Source organism: Haliotis asinina, chromosome 6 (assembly GCF_037392515.1).
Source record: "Haliotis asinina isolate JCU_RB_2024 chromosome 6, JCU_Hal_asi_v2, whole genome shotgun sequence".
In the NCBI taxonomy this organism is placed as follows: domain Eukaryota; kingdom Metazoa; phylum Mollusca; class Gastropoda; order Lepetellida; family Haliotidae; genus Haliotis; species Haliotis asinina.
This window is the reverse complement of record NC_090285.1, coordinates 63665696-63693492: the sequence shown is the minus strand read 5'-3', so window position 1 is coordinate 63693492 and position 27797 is coordinate 63665696. Positions and strand designations below refer to the sequence as shown.

Below are 27797 nucleotides of genomic sequence, written 5' to 3'. Positions count from 1 at the left end.
TCACAATGATGCAGTCTGCTACTGAGACATTACAGTGCTAAACGTTTAAAGGTTAAACACAAGTATACCTTTTATTCAAACTCAGATATAAAAATTTATGAATGATTTATATTTTGTGCTATCTTTGAAATATTCCAAATGATCATGAATATATTCTTTTGTCAATATAGTAATTGCAAAGTTGTGAAAATGATTCGAGTTTCAAGAAAATTGATTTCGGCCAGCTTACTTTTACAATTTATGTAATTTCGCTTTGCATATTTTGCACTGTACAACTGTGAATAGAAATTCAATGTTTCCAAGGGTTATCGCTCGTGAATCAAACCTTATGCGCAAAACATATTTTTATTTTTTAGTTGCTATTTAGAAGCTGAGAAGTAGAAAAAAATGACAAAAGTTGTGGACAGACTTTTTTTATTTTTAAGTGCTCCATTTCGAAAATGATTCTTGTACCGTTGTTACTATAAGCAGGACAACAGTGCTAGAATTCAATTCAGAGCGTTGGACCGTTGCTTCATTAATTATGTTAATGTGTAATAATTATTGTAATTTTCATGTACGTTTTTTGGAAACTCTTGAAACTAAATGAATGGCAATGGATGCTAGTTATTGCGCTGATTATACTAGTTTTTACCTGTAAATGTCCTAACAACTTGATTGTTATTCTGTGCAAACGTGCTTGGAAAAGTCTCACCTCAAATTTCATTTTACATGTCTGGAATATCTAGTTTCACTTCGTTTCCATCAAGTGTATAATTCTATTTTTTTTCTGTTCATTTTTCAGAAGGATGTTGCTCAAACTGATTATTTTATATCTTAGTGTATAAGTCTAGTTTAATTGTGTAAGTACATAATTCTAATTTTCCTCTACATATTTTTGTAAGAAAGATGCCACTCCAACTGTTTGTTTCTGTTTTCATGAAGTGGAGTATTCTAGGTTTATTGTGCAGTATTTTAAGAAAGACGCTGATCAAATTCATGAAGTATGTAATGCTAAACATTATTGTACAGATACTTTAAGGTACACGCTGATCAAACCATTTCTCCTATCTATGTTATATCGTACAATAGCTTGCCCCGGGAATAAAAAAAATAATAAAATAAAATGATTCTTTGTATCTTTCATAGATCGACTCTGTAAATACCCTGCCTGCATTACACAGTATTTGTCTTGCTAAGATAGTCAAATGTGGGTCCAGGCCCACCTGCACAAAGCTGGTTTAGCACTGTTTCAGTGTATGTTAAGCATGGGATATGCGATAGTCTTAGCTCCAAGGCCATTTCAGGACCAGGATCCAGATCAACAGAGATGGTGTGATCCGGTGGTGTGATCCGGTGGTGTGATCCGGTTATATCGAAATGTCGTTCGGCGATGTTGCTTGATGTTACCATTAGGGGGATAATACAAGGACTGGGAGGTTAGGAGGAGGTAAAGATTTGAATGTTCTATCAGACTGTAGCACGATATCTCAGTAGACTTTCACTGTAAAACAAACATTATTCTGGACCGTAAAAGCAGTTACACACACTTGCAGACACACATATAAGTGTAAGTATTCAAGTGTACGTTTTTCGCCATATCATTCACCTCACTTTTCATGAGTGGTAAAACCATGTATTTGTTTACAACTGGCAGCACTTTCAATTGTTTCCAGGCCTTGAATTATCACATGTGGACCAGATAGTTCAGTGGCTGACATCATGAGCATCTGACTACGCATGGATTAACCATGTCAACGACAAGCCTTGGTTAGTAAAGCCCAATTCTTGCCCCGATCTCCACGTCTTGAAATCATGCCTGACTCGGTAGACAGAACCTGTAAAATACAACCTGTGGAGGTGCGGGTTAGAATATTGGCTTTCAGCAACTCATGCTTGTAAGAGGCGACTAACGGGATCAAGTGCTCAGGTTCGCTGACATGGCTGAGAAATGTCATCGCTTCCCAACTGAGCAGCTCGATGCTCATTCTGTTGATCAGTAGATTGTCTGATCCGTATTCGATTATTTACAGATTGCCACCGTATGGGTGGAATATTACTGAGTGCGGTGTAAAACTAAATTCACTCACTCACCTATTAAACGCCACGTAGAGTAAACAGATTAAACCAAACATTTTGCAAACATGATGAAAACACTGAGACCCAAACCACAACTATATGATATCATTTTCCAAAACAACCATTTCCCGTAAGCATATTCTTGATACACCATCATGGATGTATTCATTCGTATGTCTGAATATGTCACAACAACAAGACAAATAACCCAATTCAGATTTCTTTCATCTAAATCTAATTATATCATATCACACATTACAAAAGACAATGGATTTCCGCCAAAAGGAAGCCTGTTTCAATCATGATACAGACAGGGAACTCGCTGGGGTGTGGTAGCCTGATTGACAAGTAATGCCAATATATATGTATGCATGTATGTGTGTGTGTGTGTGTGTGTGAGTGTGTGTGTGTGTGTGTGTGTGTGTGTGTGTGCGTGTGTGTGTGTGCGTGTCTCTGTATGTGCTTATGTATGTATGCACGTATGTGTGTATGTAGGCACGCGTGTGTGTGTAAGTGTGTATATATTAATATATGTATGTAATTATGTGTATGTATCTATATCTATCTATATCTGTGTGTAAATATAGATAAATAGATATAGATATAGATAAATAGGTACTTGGCGAGATAAACCGGCATCACTGGGTTTCATAATATACATCGATTTCCTCAATCATGGGGCTGTACATGAAATATCAACATATGACATTGTTTTTTACCGAAACAGTGAAATACAGAGAATACTTCCATTGTTATCATTCATTTGTGTAACTCCTACCATGGTCAATGCCGGTTACCACGTACAGGGAAGTATGGATAATGTTTTCACAGTCTGTATGAAGCAAAAATTCTAACATGCGGCAAACGAAACCGAGTCTATAACAGCGCTTTAATGCACTGCTCCTATCAGGAGGTAAATGAAGGGCTAGGGTGGTGGGCGAGGAAATGTGACTAACGGGGACGAAACATCGCCGGACTACATTTAGTATCATTAACTAGCGGAATTTCTATGTCTCTTGTACATTAACCCAGGAACTCTTTTCAAAATGGACGGTTCGGTACGCCTGTTGATCTACACAGCAATACTTGTGAGTAGTTCGTTCCTTTATTTTCTCTAGATATAATATGATGCTCGTTGTGGGGTGTACGACAAAGCCCGATATTGACTCGTATTCAGTTTAGCGAGCTTGTTTCCATATGAATAAGAGACACACACATCGCTCCGATTTTATATACCGATGTAATTCGTGTTAGAGTTTCATTTAAAAGATTTGTGAAGAAACTGTATTACAGAGACACACCCTAACTAGTGTTTTGATGCGGTATATTGTGTTTGGTTTGACATTACGTGTAACCATTAATTATTGGGGTAAATAAATATCATACATATATAAAATTGTATTTAGTTGTTTAGTAGCGTGAATGCGTGTTTGATGAAATGCAAAAGAATATAATTGGACATATCTAAAAGTTGGCATTCCTCAGCAGATTACACACGCATATTGCTAAAATGATTTACTAGCTTGATCGGCGATCAGTATTCCTGATTAATGTGCCAAAGCATGTCACGGCCTACGGCTATAGTACATGTATGTTGGGACATCATTATTTCATTGGTGTTGACAGTACGCACGACCTACACGTCGGTCAAGATCAAGCTTATATTCAGTTTCAGTATTCGCCAAGATCTGTGTCATGAATGATTTTCGGTTGTCATGCCACATCATGTTTACAGCTATTGAGACTTTTTAAGACCAGTTTAGGCTGTGCTGTCTGGAAATCGAAAGTGGTAGTTCTCCCATTTGCACATGTTGTTTGGAGGACAGATGGCTTGTGGAAACGTTAACTATGTTGATGTGCCAATTCAAAATGCACACACAGCGACAGATAAAGACAGCGACTGAGTTCAGTTTTACGCCGCTAACAATAATATTACAGCAGTATCATATCAAGGGGCCTCAGACATGGGCTTCACACATTTCACTCATGTGTGTTCATCCAGAACCCGGGAAACGCTTTAACCCCTGGGCTACCCCATCGCACTGGCGGAAGAGAGCACGCCTCTTTCGATAGCTAAAAGCTTAAAGATGTCCGTAAGAGTATGACCACAAGTCAATCGGTCATCATTTCCGGTGATCGGACATTGCACTTTGTCAGTAAAGTACACATTCAAGTCCTTTTGGTTTAGTCCCATCCGGGATTCGAACAAGCACTCTCAGAGTGAGGCATGCAGCTATTCGCTAGCACACAAATAAAGCCACAGCGGCTCTCACTTTCTAAATGATATTTTGTATTCATATCTTTATGAATGGATTTGGGCATAAAACACTGTTCGACAAGTTAGTTCATCAAGATACTTCATTGTATCAGAGAAGCTAATGACAGATCTAAAGAGAGTAGGAAACAGTTTACATAGTCCCGAGCGTGATAGGTGTCCTAGATTTGTGAATCGGGGTGGATAACTGGCTGATTGCTTGTAATTTTATCCAGAATGCTTTGCTCCTTGCTCAACATATCACTTACTGGCCCTTCGTGGCCCCCCTCAGTTCCTAGGTGGATCGGGCATATTCCTTACAAACTTTAAGATACTAAGAATCGAACACTGCAACCAACAGGCTACTCCATCACCTGGATGTAGCAACAAGTGGCATGACTCCCGCACTGTATCAACTCTCAGCACATGGAGGGACGGTGTTGGTGATGTCATGCGTAGTGGCTGCTTCCTGTCAGTAGGCACACTCAGTCACAAATCCATTGTGTATCCTACATCACTATGGTCTGACAAGGTTTACTCTACATACAGCATCAAGACAGTGATGTTGTCATGAAGTTCAAAATGAGACCTGCACAAAGTCTCAGCAATTTGACTAACCTCTGGGGGAATTCAGACTCTGAATACTGGTGAAACAAATACATAGCAATAGTCACTTATATGGAGATCATATCGAGGCGCTCTATCTGATCACGTACATTACTATCCCCGGTCATAGGTCACCATCGAACTATCCGATACTTGTTCAACTTCCTATGAATCATACAGATGCTGCCTGTCATGACCTACCACACATTTTCACGCGTACCCAATTTACAGCTGGGTGAACTGAGACAATGTGGTTCTAAGTTTGTTGTCCAAGGATAGTACGCAAATATATTCATGCTCATGATACGCTTAAAAGAGATTTCTCATGAATGTGGAAATGATGTTGAATGTCGAGTTTAACAAAAAGTTCATCGATCCGGGAGTGAAATGCAAGAATATAATAACGGGTGTATTTTACAAACATTAGGTTATATTAGTGTGAAAATATGACCATGAAATAAAATACTGTATATTTTAAACCGAAGGAAATCAGTGTTTGCGAAAGAGCATTTTTGCCCAGAACTACTATTGTTTAACATTATGAGGTGTTCAGAGCACGATCCGGTTCTCAAGCAGCAGGATATTCATTTGCAAAGCACGTGATACATAGAACATTTTGTGCATTCTGGCCAAATTACATGTCTCTCATGCCTAGTCAAATTTTATATTTCAACTTCTTCATTTTGTCACCACAGAAAAAATGACACGGCGTTGGGTTGGAATCCATGTAATAAAAACCTTCAAAGCATTTGTGAACAAATACTATACTGAATATTTGTTAAAATACGTTGAATCAGTTATGGATCGAAAGGACGAGGAAGAATAAACCTTTTGATAGTTTGATCTGGATATTCTTGTCAGCTCTTCAGCACAGGGTAGAGCACAATGAAATATTCACTGCGGTCTAACATCCGGTTTTGACGTCACATCAGGATTTGCTGTTATCGGCATCCGCCAGACACGACTATGACGCAGCACAAGGAAATGCAGTCTGCGGACTGTTCCACGATCAGTAATCTGAGTCATGATAAAAACAGAGTAATTTGCATTAATGAGCCTGATATTTGAAAGCATTTAGTTAAAATGTAGTGTCAACTAAACGGTATTAAACTTTTATTGTGTATTATGTGAAATATACCCAGGTTTTGTGTTTGACATTCGTTTTCTCGGTTATTAGTACTGCTTTGCGGTTTCGTGTGCTCAGGAATATACCAGCTATATGACGACAGTCATTCCTAAAGTAATCGAATCGTCATCAAATTCAATTACTGATATTATGAGCATCAAAGTAAGCAATTGAGGTACTGTGACATTTGCGTGTTTCATTTTTACGGGGCAATTAACTAGGTCATGGGTTCTGGCTGTGAGACCTAGATCGGAACTTGAGTAAAACTCTCTTTCTTTATGCATATGAATCAGAATTTCTGCTTGGGTTGGCAAAATCGAAACAAGGTACTTTGATCATGAAGTTTAGTTTAAGCCTCCGGTACATCGATGATCTAACATCGTCCAATAACCATCAAAGAGCTAATTGATGTATCCACCTTAACTTGAAATCAAGGAGACAAGTGTGACAGCTCCAACTGCTTCATATTTACATCTATGCATAAAGAGACAGAGTGACAAAAGTCTCCACATGGCTGTTCGACAAAGGGATAATTTCACATTTCCAACAGCCAACTTCCCTTTTGTGTCGAGCAATATTTCAACGGCTCTAGCCTCTTTTCATCAGGGTTTCAAAGAGTATCATATAGCTTTTGCTCAGAAGTTGATCAAAGTTACAACATTCAAGGCCTCACAGTAAAGCTTTCGAGATGTTTAATGGTAGATATGAGGAGAAAATTTATCAAAAATGATGTCAATTCCCCGTTTGTTTTGCCTTGTGCCATGTATTTGACGCGGAGAACTGACTAGATTTAGCGTATTTTTATGACGGGTGCCACCGCTAACTGTTCCGACATGGCTATTTCATTGCGATTCGTAAACACATGTTCTGTCATTTTATCAAATAGTGGGAATCACTGAATTGTCTGGTTCAGACTCGATTTGTTTACTAAAACATCTTGCAGCTGTATTATTTTTGGAACAAATATATGCTCATGATATAGTCAAAATTGTATAATCGACTCTGCTCTTGTCAGAGATGTCTTTCGAATGTGGAAAGGGCTTTGTCGGTTTTATTTACGGATGTGGGAAGAGTTTTGTCGCTTCATAAGGTGGTCATAAGGTTTAAAACAATAGTGGTCTAATGAAATTAGCTTATAAGCATTTCAGCCCTGTCTAATGAAGTATTGTAATGTCAACAGCCAACATAGTGAAGTGCGAGCCATACAAATCAAACAGACATAGCAAATAAAAGCCACAAACCTAATTCCATATTTATATGAAAACCCCATTGCAGATTCCAACTAAATCACAAGCATATCTAAACGATTAACTATCAAATGGTAATGATACAAAATGTTTGCGGAAAGGTGGCCGTATCAGTGTCATTAGTGGCAGCCGTCACAAACACGTGCAAAGTCAAGTCAACTGTTCACTTAAACAGGCACAGGAACATGCGGAAGAAAATATAATGCTGCAGTTTTCATGTTCAAAATGGCAACTTCTTCAACAGACAATTGAAGTAAAGGAAACAAAGTAAGCCCCCCTACAAGTGTCTCATAAACCTATGATTCAAAGTGACTGCAAAATATTATTTATCTTGTGTACCAAAAAGAGAACACAATAGAAAAACCCTTGATTTAATTTCCGCAAAAAGGAAGTTTGAATCTATTGTACCGCAGTCAGGAAAGTCTCTGTAGCTTGGTATCTGCAGATTCGTGCCAGTTATATTGAGTTTAGGATTGATCTTTGTAAAATTTGACAGGCAAATGTGAAATCATCTCTGCTCTGCACTCATAATTTCAGTTCAGTTTTCCGACCACTATGTAACTAATAATAACACATTTATCAACTTACATATGGTTCCATGATAGGCTATCCCACAGGCCGCCATGTTCAAAAGGATCTGGTTACTGTGCATATGTTGATAAACTTGTTGCCATTCGATTAATAAGCAACAAAAAAGTCATAGGAATTTATGTGATTGTAGGTAAGACGATTCCCCACAAAGTGAAAAAAATGACTTCGATCTTACGAAAACTACATTCATGAACTATATTTATTCTACACTATATGGAAATCTATGGAAACTGTACATACATGCATGCATGCATGCATCCATCCATCCATGCATGCATACATGCATGCATGCATACATACATACATACATACATACATACATACATACATACAGACATACAGACATACAGACATACATACATACAGACATACAGACATACATACAGACATACATACATACATACATACATACATACATACATGCACTGAGAGTAACAGATGATTCTACTTGATGACAGCACCACTATAGAAACTAAGCTAAATCATGTTCGACACGTGATGTGTTTATTACATTGCCCGTTTCTGTTTTTCAAAGGAAATATTTTATTTTCAAGCTGTTATTTGTTATGCGCTATTAATTTACTTCCGTATTTTTGGGGTGCATACATAAAACTGTTTTTATAGTGTATCGAGGTTGAGGGTACAAAATCTTATCTAAATCTGCAGTTTCTGGACAGTTTCAGTGACTGACAGTGATCAAATTCTGCAACCCATACTTGTCATAGGAGTTGAAACACAAGATAATGGTGAACACTCTGCCCTGGCACCCCATTTGCCGACCTCGATGTTTATGTCGTTAACCACTAGATTGTCTAGTCCAGACTGTATGTTTACGTCGATTGCATTAAAACAAAGTACAGAAATATACATGTGCAGAAAACTTTTCTTTCTACAGTAGATTCCTCCAATGTCTCTGTGTGAAATGTATTAAGTTTGTGTGTTCTGTGTTCTGATATATCAAGAACATTAGTGGAAGGTTAGGCAGGAACAGACACAATAATCTTTACTTTTTCAGCATTCCTCGTCATCCTGGAAGAAGATACTATGAAGCATGACTTGTTACATCTCTCCATGTTTTTAGATTGTGTACCTGTCCGTACTGACGTTGCAAGGGACGACGACGATCATGAATAGTGCTTCAGTCAGCCCCAATTCCACGACTGAGACTTCAGAAACCGCACCACAAACGTCAGTGTCAACCACTGAGGCATCCTCATCCAGTGAACCAGATCTTTCAATATCGACATCTGCTATGACGCATACGACTCAACCGTCTCCACCAACATCACCCCTCCCAACAACACCTACCATTACGACGCCATCGGGTAAGTCAACACACTGACGTCGTGATACACGTGTGGATGCAATGACCCTGTTTTGTTTTGCATAGATGCTGAAACATTACAGCTAGTGATGAACCAGAATGTATGCATGCTCAAACGTCATTTTTGACTGTTTTAACGTCCCATTGCAACACTCTACTGTCATCATTAGTGACACTGCTGGCAATGTATTGTTGATAGTACTGCCTCCATCTGATTGATGTAAGGTAGATTAAATTCCACTATTTACTGAACAATACGGGTAGTAAACGTTTAAGGTGACAGAATAGATAAGTTTAAAGTCGTTTAACGCGAAGGTGTTGTAGATGGACGTTAACAGCCGCTCTTATGCGTGATCAGAATGTGAAAACCCTTCACAGTCCAAGAGAGTTACAGTATGATTGTTATTTTTAATCTATTATCTTGCTGGCGTATGTCCTAGTAGATCCAAAATAGGAATCTTAGAAGGAATTAGAAGATGAAGTTAAAGATGTCATGCATAAACATGGGATGCAGGGTGCTGAGTTACTCAAAACTATACTTCTATTCATTATTAAATTGTTCGTAATACGTGGGGCGTTCCGAAAGTAGTCGGTTCCATCTAGAAAATTATTCAAATGCAGCCGTTTTAGACTTATTTTTCTACATATTTTCTGTCAGCGTAAAGCAACGACCTCCACTTTGTTTGACTCTTAGTCTTAGTTGGATATCGAGAATAGAGTTAGGCCCACTACTTTTGGGACGCTGTGAAATGAAGAAATGAAGAAACACAATGACGTTGTTGAAGACGCCGTTTGCTTGGTTGTAAGGTCGGTGCCGCTTGAGTCGAGAATGTGGGCGTGGTGCCTACTGTATCATGAGTCGGTGCACGTGTGGGTACGGCTACTACAGACACGGGACACAGTGTGTGGCCAGTGAGTGGGTAATTCACGTGCATGACCACATATACGTCACCCTGTTATCATGTACTAGACACGTACAACTTATTTAGTCACTGACATGCATAAAAAGTATCCGTGTCCATGCCATCTTCTCCATGAATATATAGAATGTATGTATGTATGTATGTATGTATGTATGTATGTATGTATGTATGTATGTATGTATGTATGTATGTATGTATGTATGTATGTATGTATGTATGTATGTATGTATGTATGTGTGTATGTATGTATGTGTGTGTGTGTGTGTGTGTGTGTGTGTGTGTTTGTGTGTGTGTATGTACGTACGTCTGTGTATGTATGTATGTAGAACGTGCGTTGTCCCGTACGCACGTGCACACACACATATCGTATATTTGCATCATAGTCACGTGTATCTGTATCGTTCACTTGTTCTGTCACTGATGTACCTATTCAAATATAGCACGGATTTTGATATTTTCAGTTCCTCATGTATACACCAGTATACTTCAGCTATACTCAGCTACTGAAACTACCAACACAGATACAAGTACTAACAAAAGATTATCAAAAACGATGGACTCATGGACAAGCATGGATTGTGCTTGATGAGAGTCTGGAATTTTACTCTGATATCTAATGTTTAACATTAGCCAGTGCGCTGTATATGCGTGACTGAACTTAAAAGACATGTGTCCCATCCGGGAAGTTGTCAACACCTGCATAAAATCTCAGACCCACCCATGGCTTGTACATTTATCTTCAGCTCTACAATCCTGCACATTGTCTAAACTGGATTACAATGAAATCTGATTAAACCGGTAGTTATTGGGAATGAATAAATAATACACTAGGACTACATACTAGCATTTAATATATTTGTATTGCATGTTCCAGCACTATGAGGACGGAAAATAAGCCGAACATCTATAGATGTGTGATTTCCATATCTCATTCATGTTCGTTTTGCTCTTTAGGTATATTCTCGATGCATCGTATGGTGTTTTCCATATCAATCACTTTGCGGGAATGTTTTTGTGATTACTTGTATTTTTTTGTCTTAAATAATTTGTAACTGGAGCTTTGAGACCAGATGGGAAATATACCAGGGCCCCGTTTCACAAAACTCTCGTAAGCCTAAGGTATCGTAACTTTTCTCGTAGCATTTGTACCTGGTATACTGTAACATAGGAGGTGGAAATGCTACGAGAAAAGTTACGAGACCTTAGGTTTAAGAGAGTTTTGTGAAACGGGGCCCTGTACTTCTTTAGTTAGTCAAACGTTCCGTTGGATTGTAGAGGCCAGTTAGATCATTTGCTCCATGACCATAATGTTTCTGTTAAATTAGATTGACTTGGTAGATTCCAGTTGTATTATAAGAATGTCTTCACGGTTCACTGTCAAATAATGCTGATATCAGGTGTTTACGAAAGACGAGCGCACCCTGCCACACCGGTTGCTTACGTCACAGATGCCTACAGAGACCAGGCAGTTTATCACCTGCAAAATAACACACAAAAGGGAACTTGTGGATCAAACCTTTGTACCTTTCAAAAGACGTGAAACACAGACTTTTTATGTAGGTCTAAATATGAAATGATGGGTCAGTCTCATTTGTCTACTTCATTGTTAGTTTAGGTGGGTAAAACTACGAATTGGAATTAGCCATTGGATTGTTATTGTATGGCAATAGATATCCGATATACATAAAGCTTAAGTTGCATTTCATAAACTCAATTGATTCTGTCGTAGTAATATGACTACTTCGTGCTTCGTGCTTTGTTCTTCGTGTACATAACGAAAGGGGTCGGCGAGAAGGGGGACAATGTTGCTACACATGTATACATGCCTTCACGTATTGTCTTCGTATTGTCGTATTATCTTACCTATATTAACTTCAACTATGCGTTCCCATATATTTTCAGATGCAAAAAATTGACTCGACTTTGTTTGTGTGGTGCATATCAATATTTGAAAGTGACACGGAAACATGTGCTAAAATATATAGTCGGAATCGTACAGAGATTCTGCTTTTAGCGGTGATTTGGTAATTACCCTGATTTCTACACTGTTTTGTCCCGAACATCCACCCGAGTCATCGAATGGTTCCCACTGATCAACAGCTTAACATGATTGGATGTGATAATTTAGTTGAGTCAAGTTCTCAAACATAGTTACTGCACGTCAAAGATTTTATATATTTACAGGACTCATGTACAAAACATGTAGTTGATTGTCATAACTTTAGGGCTAAGGTTGTTCAAATATAATCATTATTGATCGCAGAGTTCACTGCATGAAAGCTACACTATCCAGAAATGTTTTCAACATCTATATTGGTGCATGGTTAGTAGTTAACCTTACATTTTAGAAATCGTGTTTCTAAAACTACTGCATGTATGTTAATGCCATTAAATCGCTGAGATCAATTTGATGTCCTCTATTACAGAACGCTTTTTGGAACCGACACCTATGTTCTAACAAACCTTTGACAAATACAAAGGTGATGGCCATGTGTACCCGAGCTTTAATGATTACCTTTATCCTGCTGGAATCATAAACTTCATAATATGCTATTTTGTCATTTATGTATGTTCAAAGGATCAACAATGTGAACGAAGTAAGTCATTGACTGCCACTGCGGAGGAACATAATAGGCGTACACAAAGGTACTCTATTTTCTAACGGGGAGGTGGGAGTAGCCTAGTGGTTAAAACGTTCGCTCGTCACGTAGAAGACCCGAGTTCCCCACATGGTATAATATGCGAAACCCATTTCTGGTGTCCCCTGCTGTGAGACTGCTGGAATATTGTTAAAGAGGGTATAGAAAGTAAACTCACTTGCTCATTCTAATTTCTAACATAATGCACTGTTTGAGTAACAGTATAAGAAATATAAACTCTTTTATATTGGTTGGTTTCAATACAAGTGCATTAGTGCTACGATGTTATATATTCGTGTATTGGCTGGACAAGTACAAGAGGTTATTGTTATTGTACAATTCACTTACGTTATTTTATATCATAACCCGATGAACTCGACAGAAATATTATTTTTACATTTAAAACAATCATTTTGTAATGCAGCCATTAATGTTCAATAACACGTAAAATAATCATTGTATATAGTATATGAAGTGACCGATGCGAGCGTGCGGACGCACACACACACACGCCCTTCCTCCTTCCAAACACACACAGACACACACACGTGTGTTACACAGTGCTATACACCCAGTACAGTATGAACGATTGTGTTCACCGTATGTTTGTCATACAGGAGTACTTGTGGGCGGACAATGCACCAACAGGTCCGAATGTGTTGCTAACGCTGATTGTAGCAGTAACACATGCAAGTGTTCTGGAGAATTCTTCGAGAAGAATATGACGCGTATACCAAGTGAGTCTTGCACGCTCATGCACCATGTATCTGGTAATCCTCCCACATCTCCACCGATTCCTAGTTCCTTTTGTGTCGCTGCACTACCACAGTGTACATACTCACATTGCACATCCTTATTTTTCTCCAATGTAACCAGTGCCCGCACACTTCTGTTTATCACAGATGATAGAATGCACATCCATATGGCACTCCGAGATTACTCGGAATAACCACACTCTTCTCTCTAACTTAAATATTACAGTACACATCGCTTTACTACACCCAATATGAGTAAGCCTTCCATATCCATCTGATGTACTTCCACATCCTACTGTTTATCACCTTATCAGCTGACTTCATCTGTATTATTTTTATATTTGTATCAGCCAGAACCAGTAACCAATGTATCAGTATCTTGGAATGACTTGTATTCCTTCTGAATTTGTTTCGACCACAGCCAGTAACCGATATATCAGCATATTAGCCCAGAACGTATTCCTTCTATATTTATATTGGCCAGAACAAGAACCAGCCCAGCATGTATTCCTTGTATATTTGTATCAGGCAGATTCTGTTCCCAATATATCAGTATATTAGCTCAGCATGTATCCCTTCTATATTAGTATAAGCCAGAACAAGTACCTTATATATCAGTATACCAGCTCATGTATATAGTCCTTCTATGTTTGTGTCTGCCAGAACCAGTCTAGCATGTATTCCTTCTATATTTGTATCGTCCAGAACCAGTACCCAATATATCAGTATATCAGCCCGGTATGCATTCCGTCGCCTGGATTGTGTATTTGTCTACCTGCATTAAATTGTGTTTTTATTTGTTTGTGAGGAAACTGTTGCAGATATTAGGATTATAAGTATTGAATGAACTTATTCTTACTGTTTATTCAGGTATAGCAAAAACCGTATAAGAATCCGCAAACACGTACTGTTTGCACATCGAGAATGTACCTTATGTTTGTTTTTTCATAAATACTCCCACGCCACCAGGATTCTGTATAGTTCTATTGGTAAATGATTTGCCCACCACCTCTAACAGTTCTGAGTAAATGCTATATCAAAATGCTATCTCGACAAACTAGACATAACATCACAAACACGTTTAAATATTATCTGCAGTGTAACACTTGTCTTTACCGTATATCCGCTATACAGGGGTACAGGTGGACCAAAGATGCCAGGACAACGCTGAATGTGTTATTAACGCTGTGTGTAGCAATAACACATGCACGTGTTTGGAAGATTTCTTCCCGAAGGATATGAAGTGTAAACCAAGTGAGTCGTGAATGCACGTATGCCATGTATCTGGTAACTCTCCCCACGGATTCCTCCTCCCTTCTGTGTCACTTCAGTGAAGTGGTAATTTTCCCACGGATTCCTCCTCCCTTCTGTGTCACTTCAGTGAAGTGGTAATTTTCTCACGAATTCCTCCTCCCTCCTGTGTCACTTCAGTGAAGTGGTAATTTTCCCACGAATTCCTCCTCCCTTCTTTGTCACTTCAGTGAAGTGGTAATTTTCTCACGGATTCATCCTCCCTCCTGTGTCACTGCAGTGTAGTGGTAATTTTCCCACGAATTCCTCCTCCCTCCTGTGTCACTTCAGTGTAGTGGTAATTTTCCCACGGATTCCTACTCCCTCCTGTGTCACTGCAGTATAGTGGTAATTTTCTCACGAATTCCTCCTCCCTTCTTTGTCACTTCAGTGTAGTGGTAATTTTCCCACGAATTCCTCCTCCCTTCTGTGTCACTTCAGTGAAGTGGTAATTTTCCCACGGATTCCTCCTCCCTTCTGTGTCACTTCAGTGAAGTGGTAATTTTCCCACGAATTCCTCCACCCTTCTTTGTCACTTCAGTGAAGTGGTAATTTTCCCACGGATTCCTCCTCCCTCCTGTGTCACTTCAGTGAAGTGGTAATTTTTCCACGAATTCCACCTCCCTTCTTTGTCACTTCAGTGAAGTGGTAACTTTCCCACGAATTCCTCCACCCTTCTTTGTCACTTCAGTGTAGTGGTAATTTTCCCACGAATTCCTCCTCCCTTCTTTGTCACTTGAGTGTCGTGGTAGTTTTCTCACGGATTCCTCCTCCCTCCTGTGTCACTGCAGTGTAGTGGTAATTTTCTCACGGATTCCTCCTCCCTTCTTTTCACCTCAGTAAAATGGTAATTTTCCCACTGATTCCTCCTCCTTTCTTGTTAATACAGTGAAGTGGTAATTTTCCCACGGATTCCTCCTCCCTTCTTTGTCACTTCAGTGAAGTGGTAATTTTCCCACGAATTCCTCCACCCTTCTTTGTCACTGCAGTGTAGTGGTAACTTTCCCACGGATTCCTCCTCCCTTCTTTGTCACTTCAGTGAAGTGGTAATTTTCCCACGAATATTCCTCCTCCCTTCTGTGTCACTACAGTGTAGTGGTAATTTTACCACGGATTCCTCCTCCCTTCTTTGTCACTACAGCGTACGTAGTTGTAATTTTCCCACGGATTCCTCCTCCTTTCTTGTTAATACAGTGAAGTGGTAATTTTCCCACGGATTCCTCCTCCCTTCTGTGTCACGACAGTGTTGTGGTAATTTTCCCACGGATATTCCTTCTCCCTTCTGTGTCACTACAGTGAAGTGGTAATTTTCCCACGGATTCTTCCTCCCTTCTGTGTCACTTCAGTGTAGTGGTAATTTTCCCACTGATTCCTCCTCCCTCCTGTGTCACTTCAGTGTAGTGGTAATTTTCTCGCTGATTCCTCCTCCTTTCTGTGTCACTGCAGTGTAGTGGTAATTTTCTCACTGATTCCTCCTCCCTCCTGTGTCACTGCAGTGTAGTGGTAATTTTCTCACTGATTCCTCCTCCCTCCTGTGTCACTACAGTGTAGTGGCAATTTTCCCACGAATTCCTCCTCCTTTCTTGTTAATACAGTGAAGTGGTAATTTTCTCACTGATTCCTCCTCCCTCCTGTGTCACTACAGTGTAGTGGCAGTTTTCCCACGGATTCCTCCTCCTTTCTTGTTAATACAGTGAAGTGGTAATTTTCCCACGGATTCCTCCTCCCTTCTGTGTCACTACAGTGTTGTGGTAATTTTCCCACGAATATTCCTTCTCCCTTCTGTGTCACTACAGTGAAGTGGTAATTTTCCCACGGATTCTTCCTCCCTTCTGTGTCACTTGAGTGTAGTGGTAATTTTCCCACTGATTCCTGCTCCCTCCTGTGTCACTACAGTGTAGTGGTAACTTTCTCGCTGATTCCTCCTCCCTTCTGTGTCACTGCAGTGTAGTGGTAAGTTTCTCACTGATTCCTCCTCCCTCCTGTGTCACTGCAGTGTAGTGGTAATTTTCTGACTGATTCCTCCTCCCTCCTGTGTCACTACTGTGTAGTGGCAATTTTTACACGAATATTCCTCCTCCCTTCTGTGTCACTACAATGTAGTGGTAATTTTCCCACGGATTCCTCCTCCTTTCTTGTTAATACAGTGAAGTGGTAATTTTCTCACGGATTCCTCCTCCCTCCTGTGTCACTACAGTGTAGTGGCAATTTTCCCACGGATTCCTCCTCCTTTCTTGTTAATACAGTGAAGTGGTAATTTTCCCACGGATTCCTCCTCCCTTCTGTGTCACTACAGTGTTGTGGTAATTTTCCCCACGAATATTCCTTCTCCCTTCTGTGTCACTACAGTGAAGTGGTAATTTTCCCACGGATTCTTCCTCCCTTCTGTGTCACTTGAGTGTAGTGGTAATTTTCCCACTGATTCCTCCTCCCTTCTGTGTCACTACAGTGTAGTGGTAATTTTCCCAGGAATATTCCTCCTCCCTTCTGTGTCACTACAGTGTAGTGGTAATTTTCCCACGGATTCCTCCTCCTTTCTTGTTAATACAGTGAAGTGATAATTTTCCCACGGATTCCTCCTCCCTTCTGTGTCACTACAGTGTAGTGGTAATTTTCCCACGGATTCCTCCTCCCTTCTGTGTCACTACAGTGTTCCACTCGGATAGTACCCTGACTACTCCCATGGTCTCTTTTCACTACCATATCAGAGCACACAATCTTTTACTACTTGGATAGTACACTGACTACTCTTCACTGGTCTCTTTTCACTAACCCTATCATAGCACATAACCTTACAACATTCGGATAGTACCCGGACAGTTCTTATGGTCCTTTTTCACTACCATACCACAGCACATATCCTTCTAAGAGATATCGTTTGATCTCACGCAAGCAATAACTTGGGTGTAACACATTTTGCAAGATAAAGTCATGTATGTTGAATTCTGTTTGTATATGTGTACAAGAGAATCGTGATTTCCCTGCGACCTTAAATAATTTTTCAACATCTCGTTAAAGACGACAGAAAAAATCAAACACGTTTTAATAATAATTTTGTAAAGTAATTATAACACATAATTGCAGATCCACATACACACATACGCACGCATACGCACACAAACCAACACACGTGTGTAACAACGAAAACTACTTTTTATTGTCTACGGTATGTCCGTCATACAGGGGTACAGGTGGACCAAGGATGCCAGGACGCCGCCGAATGTGTTATTAACGCCCTGTGTAGCAATAACACATGCACGTGTTTAGAAGATTTCTTCCTGAAGGATATGAAGTGTAAACCAAGTGAGTCGTGAATGCACGTATGCCATGTATCTGGTAATTCTTCCCACAGATCCTTGCTTATATTCTGTGTTACTACAATGTCACAGCGTGCACATCTTTACACAACTCTGTATAAATTACGGTAAATACACTCGACGGATTCTTGGGTCTGTCTCTGAAAACATCTAACCGTCTCTACCTAAAGGACCACTTTGAAAAGAATTGACGCAACTTTATATTCATCCGATGACACGTGACCATCCGGGCTAGAAATGATCTTCAGTAACATTAGATTGACGTAAAAGTCGACTAACGGGATCGTGTGGTCAGGCTCTCGGGCTTGACTGACATGCGTCATTGCATCCCATTTGCATAGAGCGATCAGTGGATTGTCTGGTCCAATTTCGTTTATTTACAGATCCCGCCATATATCTGAGTGCTGCGTTAAACTAACTAACCTACGCCTCCAATATTACCAATACCCACGCACCCATATCAAAGTGGATTATTCAAAAGCAATCCTTTCATTGCTCCGTTATTGCTGTTTATCATATATGCATATATGAATACCCATCTTAATGTCACCTCGATAGTATTCTAATTAACAACACACTTCTCTTTAATTGATCACAGCTGCAATGCACATCCCATTACTACCAAAAGTTCTCCTTGTCCTGATCAATTTCCTTAACTCATGAACACGTATCGGCCCAGCATGTATTTATTCCTGCAGTCTATTGTGTATCTTTAATGTTTGTCCGAAATTATCATATGTAATATGTTTTCGACTTCCGGTTTAATTATGAATATTGATTGCCTTTTGTTTTCGTTTGACAGAGGTATGAAAAAAAAAACGCTACTCAAACCGTTGTAAAAAAAACCGTGACGCTAATTCATACAGTTTGCACATCGGGTATAAAACACAGTGGTGAACAATGTGTTACTCTGAGGTGTCACAGTTGTGTACTTAGTGTTACTGTGAGGTATCACAGTGGTGGACGTAGTGTTACTTTGAGGTGTCACAGTTGTGGATGTTGTGTTCCTGTGAGGTGTCACAGTGGTGGACGTAGCGTTACTGTGAGGTGTCACAGTTGTGGATGTAGTGTTACTCTGAGGTGTCACAGTGGTGGATGTAGCGTTACTGTGAGGTGTCACAGTGGTGGACGTAGTGTTACTGTGAGGTGTCACAGTGGTGGACGTAGTGTTACTGTGAGGTGTCATACTGGTGGACGTAGTGTCACTGTGAGGTGTCACAGTGGTGGATGTAGTGCTACTCTGTATTGTGACAGTGGTGGATGTAGTGCTACTCTGTCTTGTGACAGTAGTGGATGTAATGTTACTCTGATGTGTCATGATAATGGTGTATATGATAAGGATTATTCGGTGTGACAGTTCACTGGTGATTTTTGCATCTAGATATTGCTTTTGTCGTCGTTTTCTACTTCGTACAAACAAAAGCGTACCTTTGGAAGGCTAAGTTGAATGCATCCTGGTTATGATACAATTTCCAGTTAAATTATAATGGAAACTATATTGGCAACAGCAGAAATCTCTGTGAACTTGGCATTAATTGACGAAGAAATAAGTACACGGTGTCTGTTTCAGGAGTTTCACCTGGTGGAAACTGCACTGGCCACACCTCATGTGTGGAGAACGCTGTTTGTTCCGGTAATTACACCTGTCAATGTAACCAAGGATGGATGGTTAATGGACCGATCTGTACACCAAAAGGTAATACTGGTAACAAAGAAGAGTGTGTATATAACTGGGAATTTTAAGAAATAAGCTAGAACTTTTACTGTTTTAACATGCACAAATATATATTATACAGAGACAAGATACGTGGAGAATCTAAATGTTACTGGCAAGACAGCGTCATCGGTTCTTGTGACATTTGATGGCCCTCTGGACTACAACATGTTCAAGCTTGATGTCAACACCTCCATTCCAATGTGTATTGTCCTCCGTCGTAATGCTTCAGAGGAAACCTGCAGTGAGGTAAAAGTTGTTGATAATTAGTTGTGTACATTAATGTAGTCACCTGGCAACATATAAAGGTGGGAACATCGTAAAACAAGGGCAAGACGGTGACGAAATACTTGGCATAAACACTACTCTGCCCATAGTATTGACTGGCGCAGATGGATATCTTGAATTAAATATGATTACAGTTATCAAAGTGAGCGAAAAATGTGCCGAAATGTCAGCTGAGAGGCAAGTATTATTTTTGTTTTCAGTGCAAAATAACTGCAGACATTGAACCACCTAAAGACAAGCGCATTGAATACAACGTGACAGGTTTACAGGCCTTCACTCTGTATGAGATCAAGGTGGCAATGGTAAAGTGCAACGATGGAAGTTCTGAAGGCAGTCGAGCAGCAAGTTTAACAGTGCAAACTGACACAGCAGGTATACGGTATTCCTAACCTGTAATAATCTTTGATTTCATAAGTTGCTGGTCTACGTGATCGTTACGACTCCTCACCAACATTTTACTGTGTTCAGACACTCATTCGTTATTTTCATCTTATGCTCAAGTAATTTCTCGGTTGCATTTATAGTACTTAGTTGTACATCTAACTAATTCTGTTGAAAGTTCCCAACCGTGTGAAGGACTTGACTACATGCAGAAGAGATCACTGCCTCGTGTATGCACAGTGGGCTCCCCCGTTCCCAGACCCAGGGCCTGTCACATACAGAGTAGATATATTTGATGAAGTCAACATGACAGTGGTAAAAGAAGCTAATCAAACCGGTATGCCTTTTTATCTTAAGCCCGGGTTCAAAATCACGGTCTCTCTCTCTCTCACTCTCTCTCTCTCTCTCTCTCCCTCTCTCCCTCTCTCCCTCTCTCTCTATATATTTATATATCTATATATAACTATATCTGTCTATCTATTTATCTATCTATCTATGTGTGTGTGTGTGTGTGTGTGTGTGTGTGTGTGTGTGTGTGTGTGTGCATATATATATGTGTACGAAACCGGCTAATGAAACCGGTATGCCTTTTATCTTGCATATATATACGCATATACCAGTTGAAAGTGCCTTGATTTGATCTTGGGTATTTCCTTAAATAAGTTTTTGAGAGTCGATAGTAACTGGAATTTACTTTTAACCAACAGCGCAGTGAAATGGTGATGTTTTAATATCTTGTAAACGAAGTGAATGTCTGTACATGGGTGTTACAGCTACATCAGTGTGCTATACAAAGGAAGATGTCAGTCCTTTCTTGAGGTACACTATTGGCGTGTCAGCATCTACTACAGCTGGCCAAGGAAACAGGGAACGAACAAGTAGCATGGAAAGTAATGTACTTACTCACATTATTTTACATAAATGAAAAGACATATCTATAACGCAAGTATATTTCAATATTTGCAAATATATTTCTAATGTTTTGTACATCTTGTTAGGATGCATGTATCCTATTGTTTCTTATTTGCATGTTGAACGTTATGTTTCTGACGTCTTCTATATAACAGACATCTGCTTTCAGTTCATTTCCTTGAATTCAAGATCTTCACTGCAGAAGGGATGTGCAACGGGCGCAGCCTGGACACTACAGGGAGCTACAGGCAGATGACAATACAATGGCGAGAACCAGATATTGGCACAACAATGCCCAGCTATTTAGTTACCGCTAACTCGGAAGTGAGTACATAACTGGTCTAACAGCATAAATGACAGCATTCCTTGAAGATAATACTCTCGTTTGGAATGAACAAAAACAACTTTTGTTGTTAATATTGGCACTAGGCAAATCTGGATTTTCTAATTTAACTGCGGTATATCCACTATGTTTCCTTCATCACTTCCGACTTTTTTATTTTATTTCCTCGCCCTATTGCAGAAGCATAGAATCATGTCGAAGGGAAATAAATCAGGTGCGGAATACAGACATGTATTTAATGTCAATCCGGGTCAGACATATACCTTCAAGGTGAGGACACGCCCAGTCGTACACAGTGATGAATTTATTACACAGCTCATATTCCAACTATAATCTTCCAATATCATTTGTCTTTTTCTGCAAAATCTGATTTAACTAAATAACATATGATACTGGCATGATGAGAATTATAACTGAGTGAAATTTCCTTATTGTTAAAAATAAGATAAAATCAGAAAGATATGTAAACTGTCAATTATGGAATGATATATTGTATGATAGTACGAGCTACTATTTACATACACTTATTTCGCATCCAGATTCAGGTCCCTTACAAAGATGTTCTGTACAATGTGTCCTCAGAATTGACGTGCCCTGCACCTATCGGAGGTATGTTCTTTATAATGTGTGTGTGGATGTTATGTTGTCGTTGACTGCTTTGCTGTGTTCAGGTACACTGTAGTTGAAGACGTATGTAAAAGGAACAACATACTATATAAAAATGGGTAGGCAAGCGAGTTTGGGCCTAAAGCAGTATAGAAACATAACTGTGTAGGGCACCATAAATAGGCTTCACACATTGTACCATGTGGGAATCGAACCCGGGTCTTCAGTGTGAAGACGGAACGATTCAGTCACTAGGCTACCCTACCACCTATGAAAAAATAGGTAGAAACAAACATTAGTTCATATTCGGGAGATAAGCCTTACGAGGGTCTTGTGATGAGGTGAAATCAGGTTCAACGTCGCCCTCAAGATGGACTCATCTGTGTCTTGTTTCTGGCTTGTGGCTTGGGCTTTGGTTTTTTGCTTTTGGCTTAAGGTTTGTGGGCTTTGTTTTTTTGCTTTTGGCTTGTGTCTTTTGGCTTGTGCTGTGCAGACATGTGGTCGGATCGAATACACTCAGTCAATTTTACTTGTCCACAGAGATACGAAGTTTAAAACTGACACCCGAATCAGACTCAGTAAAATGACCAGAGGCCGTCCAAACCTTCCTTCCTAATCCTCTGATGAGTTAGGCTCGGCAACAACAAGTATCATCTTTGAAGTCCTTTGGTATTACAAGGCCGAGGATCTAACTCCCAAACCTCTTACTATTTAACCACGAAACCGTCCACCCAAAACCACAGGTATCGATGACTGACCTAAAAGTTATAAAATAGAAACAGAGAATTTGTGCCAATATCCATTGGATATTAGCTTGATCACTGGTGCTTCATGCCAAGAAACATATGAAAGTTTTTGTGACGCCTGAAGTTCTTTGATCCAGATTAAAGAATATTTGATGTGATGATGAAGTGAACATACAGTACACACATAGCCTTATATTATTTATATTGCAGTTCCTCCAAAATGGCCAGAGGGATTGCAACCATCTCCCGACGTCACCGACACTCAGTTCATATTAAACCACTTTGAATTTTGGGATAACGGTACAAATGGTCCCATAACAAAGCGTCTCTTGTACATTGCAAAACACAAGAGAAAGTTGGTACTACAGGGTATGTAACATAAGCAAATTGTTTTGTCACAGTTTTCTACATGTTGACGTGTTTTAAGACCTACGATGCACTATTGCTAAAAGGAGGACAACCAATGTTTAATGTTATAAATTATTCGATTATTTCAGATGACAAATCTGGATATATCCCGGCAATAAGAATCGGGTGTTGTAGAGGTAAACATTTTCTCCACTCTGTATCAATCAAGACTTACCTCCCTTTCCGTGTGACATGTACATGTTTACCTTCCCATTGTGTATATTCCTATTATCCAAAACATTCAAATATCTTAATAGTTATGTCGTCTACAAGCAAAAGTAATTGCAACAAAATAATGTCACATGGAAATCTTTATCATATAAACTTGCCAAAAACAAGTGTACTTTTTGTATTTTTAGTTTTTCGTCGGTGTTAGATTTTATTCTGTCCTGCCTTGTTTCAGAAGGATCTGACAAAGTCTGTAAGACTGGCCACTGTACTACACACCTGGCACCAGACACAATATATTAGTACGTAAATCGTTTGTCATTGATTAATGAGATTTGTACACGCAGCACTATGCCGTTCAAAGAAACGACACAATAACTATTTCAGTTACAACGCTAATCTAACTGATATTGAAAAATGAATTCAACTACCTTCCTTTGATAAATATCCTGTCCGTTTGGGGACAACATTGTGGAATCAGTTACTTTTCAGTAATTTCTTTGAGGGACATTTAGAAGTCGGTGTGATGAGCAACAAGGAGAGTTAAAATGATATTCAAATCATTTAACATAATATGAGTGACGTTTCGACTTGGCTACTAACACTTACTTGACAACGGCGTTAGTAGCCGTACCGAAACGTCACTCATATCATAAATAAGAAATTGTACATCTGTGTTTATCCATAGAACTCTCCTCGTTGTAAATCTTTCCAGCATTCCCTTCTTTGAGATAATTTATCCAAATGATTTTAATGACTAGTTATACTTGCATTTCAATGCAAGCATACTTGTAATATACAAACTTATATACTCAGATGCAAAAGTTCTTGTAACATGGACTGTAACCTTGCGAATGATGTTTTGAATTTGAACAAGAGAAAGGTTGTGATATGACAGTAAAAGAAACAACCAACCAGCTGTTCTGATTGCAGAATAGTTGCAAGAAGCATGTCATATATAATGAGACACATGTGTCATAGAAAGTTACAGAATCATATATTGGTTTGTTTGATTTACAGCTACGTTGTTGTGGGTTGCACAAAGAGGGGTTGCACAAAAAGTCCAATATTCGACTTCCGAACAAATAAAGGTATGTTGGCAGCATTGGACTGTTTTTGAAAAAGAATCGGTTGTTTTTTTCAATGGGCATAACGACCCTCACAAAAAACATTGACACTAACAGTATTGTTGCGAATTGTTATGTCAACATTTGGGGTAAAGAAAAACTAATTGAAAATGATGTATGCAATATATTAGTTATTGTTATTTATAATTGTGACACTGCACATTCCTATGTTTATTGTAAATCTTCATATATCTACTTATGTTATGACAGATAATACCACCTCTATCGTGGTCGCAATGTTGGTGACGGTCGTGATAATTGCTGCCACTATCATCGCTGCTGCCCTTCTATGGCGTTCCAAGTAGGTTACATCCTCACGGTTACATCCTTTGGTTCAACCTATGTTTTATAAATGAAAGAAAGTAAACATGTGGAATTTCAACCCAAAAATTAAAAATGTACAGGGGTAGACAAACGTGTTGCTACTCACTGATATCACACACTAATATCGACCATCACAACCCGATCAACATCACAGAATATCGATTTCTTGTGTATTATTTCATTTTTCTGCTACTGTTACACATAGGCGTATACTTTCGGAAACATATTCTTTCAGTGTGGAATACGTTTCTGAAAAAGATCTAATAAGAACACCTTCGGAGTATTACACAAATATATATTTTAATATATGTTCATCCGCAATAAATGTTTGTTAGAATTATCAGACTTGTGCTGAACACAAGAAGAGAATACTATAAGACATATCATTTGATATTTTGTAAAATGACAACACTTTCAGAGTGAAAGTGAAATCTGATATGTACATTTCAGTGACATTAAATCATCAGGCTAGTCAGTTATAATAATGACTTGGAGGTTTCCGGCTCGTCATTAGTGATGCTACTGTGTCGTTAAGGTCCACAGACAGGTTTAGAATGACTAATTTTCTATTGCCTGACTAAGATTCTATTATATACGGACATCTGTCAAAGAACTATTATTTCAGTGTGAAACAATATTCAAATAACTGTCGTGAGCTCAAGGGTATACGCTTGTATAATTTTGCACTCTTGGTTCAGTTCATTAGCTGCTATTGAAACCGTGTGATAGGGATCGACGCATACATGAATGATGGAGTCACGCAGGCTCGTCTAACCCTCCCATTGAAATTTAAGCAACAAAAGAAATTCCAATAATCTGCTTTAGCATTTCACCAGACACCAAGGTGCGACAAGGTCCCGACACATAAATACACGCAAAGGCATAAAAACCTTTTATCTGGAAAAGCAGGAAAATCCCAGAAATGTGCTTAAATGGCATAACTTAGACTTTTTCTGTGGAGGTACTTTTCAATCTGCTATGATAACTCCAGTATTTATTCCTCCATCTGTCCCGAATCCCACGTGAAAGGTCTGTACATCCACATTCATGATATCAGTGTATCTGTGTGTTTTTAGTTTCGGATCCTTGTTTTCAACTGAGAAACAAACAGCAAAAAATAAATGCTTTTTTTCACTTCCTAGTATCAAGGAAAATATATCAGATACAAGGATCGACTTACCCTTAGTGATTAGCGATTTCTGATTTGCGAAATATCTCTATGTATCTGATTACAGAATAACGTCTTTTACCTGGGCACGTGCATGGGTTGCAGCAATATTCCGGGTATCTGAGTGAGACTATCTTGTCCTAAAGCGTCCATAATAGCATTACCTTTGAGTTTATGTAGATATCAATGCAGAGGGTTTATTCATAAATTACCTGTGTTATTCAATGTTTATACTTGCCTAAAGTCTGATTATTAAATAATTACCACGACAACCTATGAGCTAAACCTGATTATGGGAAAACCTCTTTTATTGCAACTGTCAGACCAACCGATAAAACGCATATGAAAACATCCATTTCAACATTTCTTCGCAGTCTTGGGGCGATGGGGGTAGTCTTGTGGTGAAATCCATGCCGAAGACCCAGGTTTGATTCCCTACATGGGTGCAAGGGATGAGACACCCGTTTCTGGTATCCCATTCTGTGATATTGTAGGAATATTGTTAAGAACACGTAGAAACTAAAATAAATTTACTGACCGATTACTCAATACCTTTATAAATTACCTTAAGCCATGGTATAGTTAGAATCGAACTTAAGGCCATAGAGGTTTCTTTTGCGTTAGATCATGGTCTGGGGTCGCGCTTTACAGAGTTTGGTCTGAATATGGAATATTTGTTCATTATAAAAACATATTTGGAATGCTCTTTATTCCAATGACGATGATATAATTCTCAGAAAAAGAAACACCAACAATACCCACAGTGACGAGCGGGAGGGAACGGTGGACTATAGAGTTTACTACAGAAATAGCCGACGGAATGGTTGGGACTGGTCAATGGCGGATTACATCTCCCCTACTGTGGAACGGCCCAGCCCAGAGTATGAAGCGTTGCATGTGTATGAGGAAGTACAGTAAACTTTATCCTTATCCAATAATACCCGCAATACGTCCACTAGTTACAGTGTAGTGACAGATGTTGTACACTACTCAACAAAGAGCGAAAACTCGTAATGCTGGTTTCCAGTTTCATTCGTTGTCATTCTCAGTACAGAGGTATGTCCATTCAGAACAGCTACAGTTGTCAGATGTTCCGGTATTTGCTGGCCAAACACCTCAATACAATCTTGTGAATGTTTTACCTGAGTGACGTGCTACATGCTTTCAAGCACAATGCACTAACAGACGCATAGCTGTATAGAACTTGTCAATGTTATCAATGCGATGTAATTGTAATTGCTGTAGTAACAATGGTTTGATGGCCATTCCAGTAGCTGGTGAATAAATAAGAAAAACGTAAAACTTACAGACACCATCTCGATTTTACAGGGGTGGATGATCATAGTTTTACACCGCATTAAGCAATATTCCAGTTTGATGGCGGTGGTCTGTATATACCTCGCGTCTGGGCTAGACAATCCAGTGTTCAACAGAACGAGCATCGGTCTACGCTATTGGGACATGATGACACGTGTCTACCAA

At 39.2% G+C, this 27797-nt stretch overlaps 1 protein-coding gene across 1 annotated transcript; it reads left to right on the top strand.

Annotated features, from left to right (window-relative positions):
* Nucleotides 1–22250: 22250 nt before the first annotated feature.
* Nucleotides 22251–27263, top strand: LOC137288006 (uncharacterized). The gene is made up of 7 exons (XM_067820367.1): nt 22251–22377; nt 23331–23489; nt 23618–23665; nt 23932–23998; nt 24717–24787; nt 25034–25124; nt 27053–27263. Exons 1-7 carry the CDS (start codon nt 22251–22253, stop codon nt 27231–27233), a joined length of 744 nt encoding a protein of 247 aa, XP_067676468.1. The 3' UTR covers nt 27234–27263.
* The last annotated feature ends 534 nt before the right edge of the window (nt 27264–27797 follow it).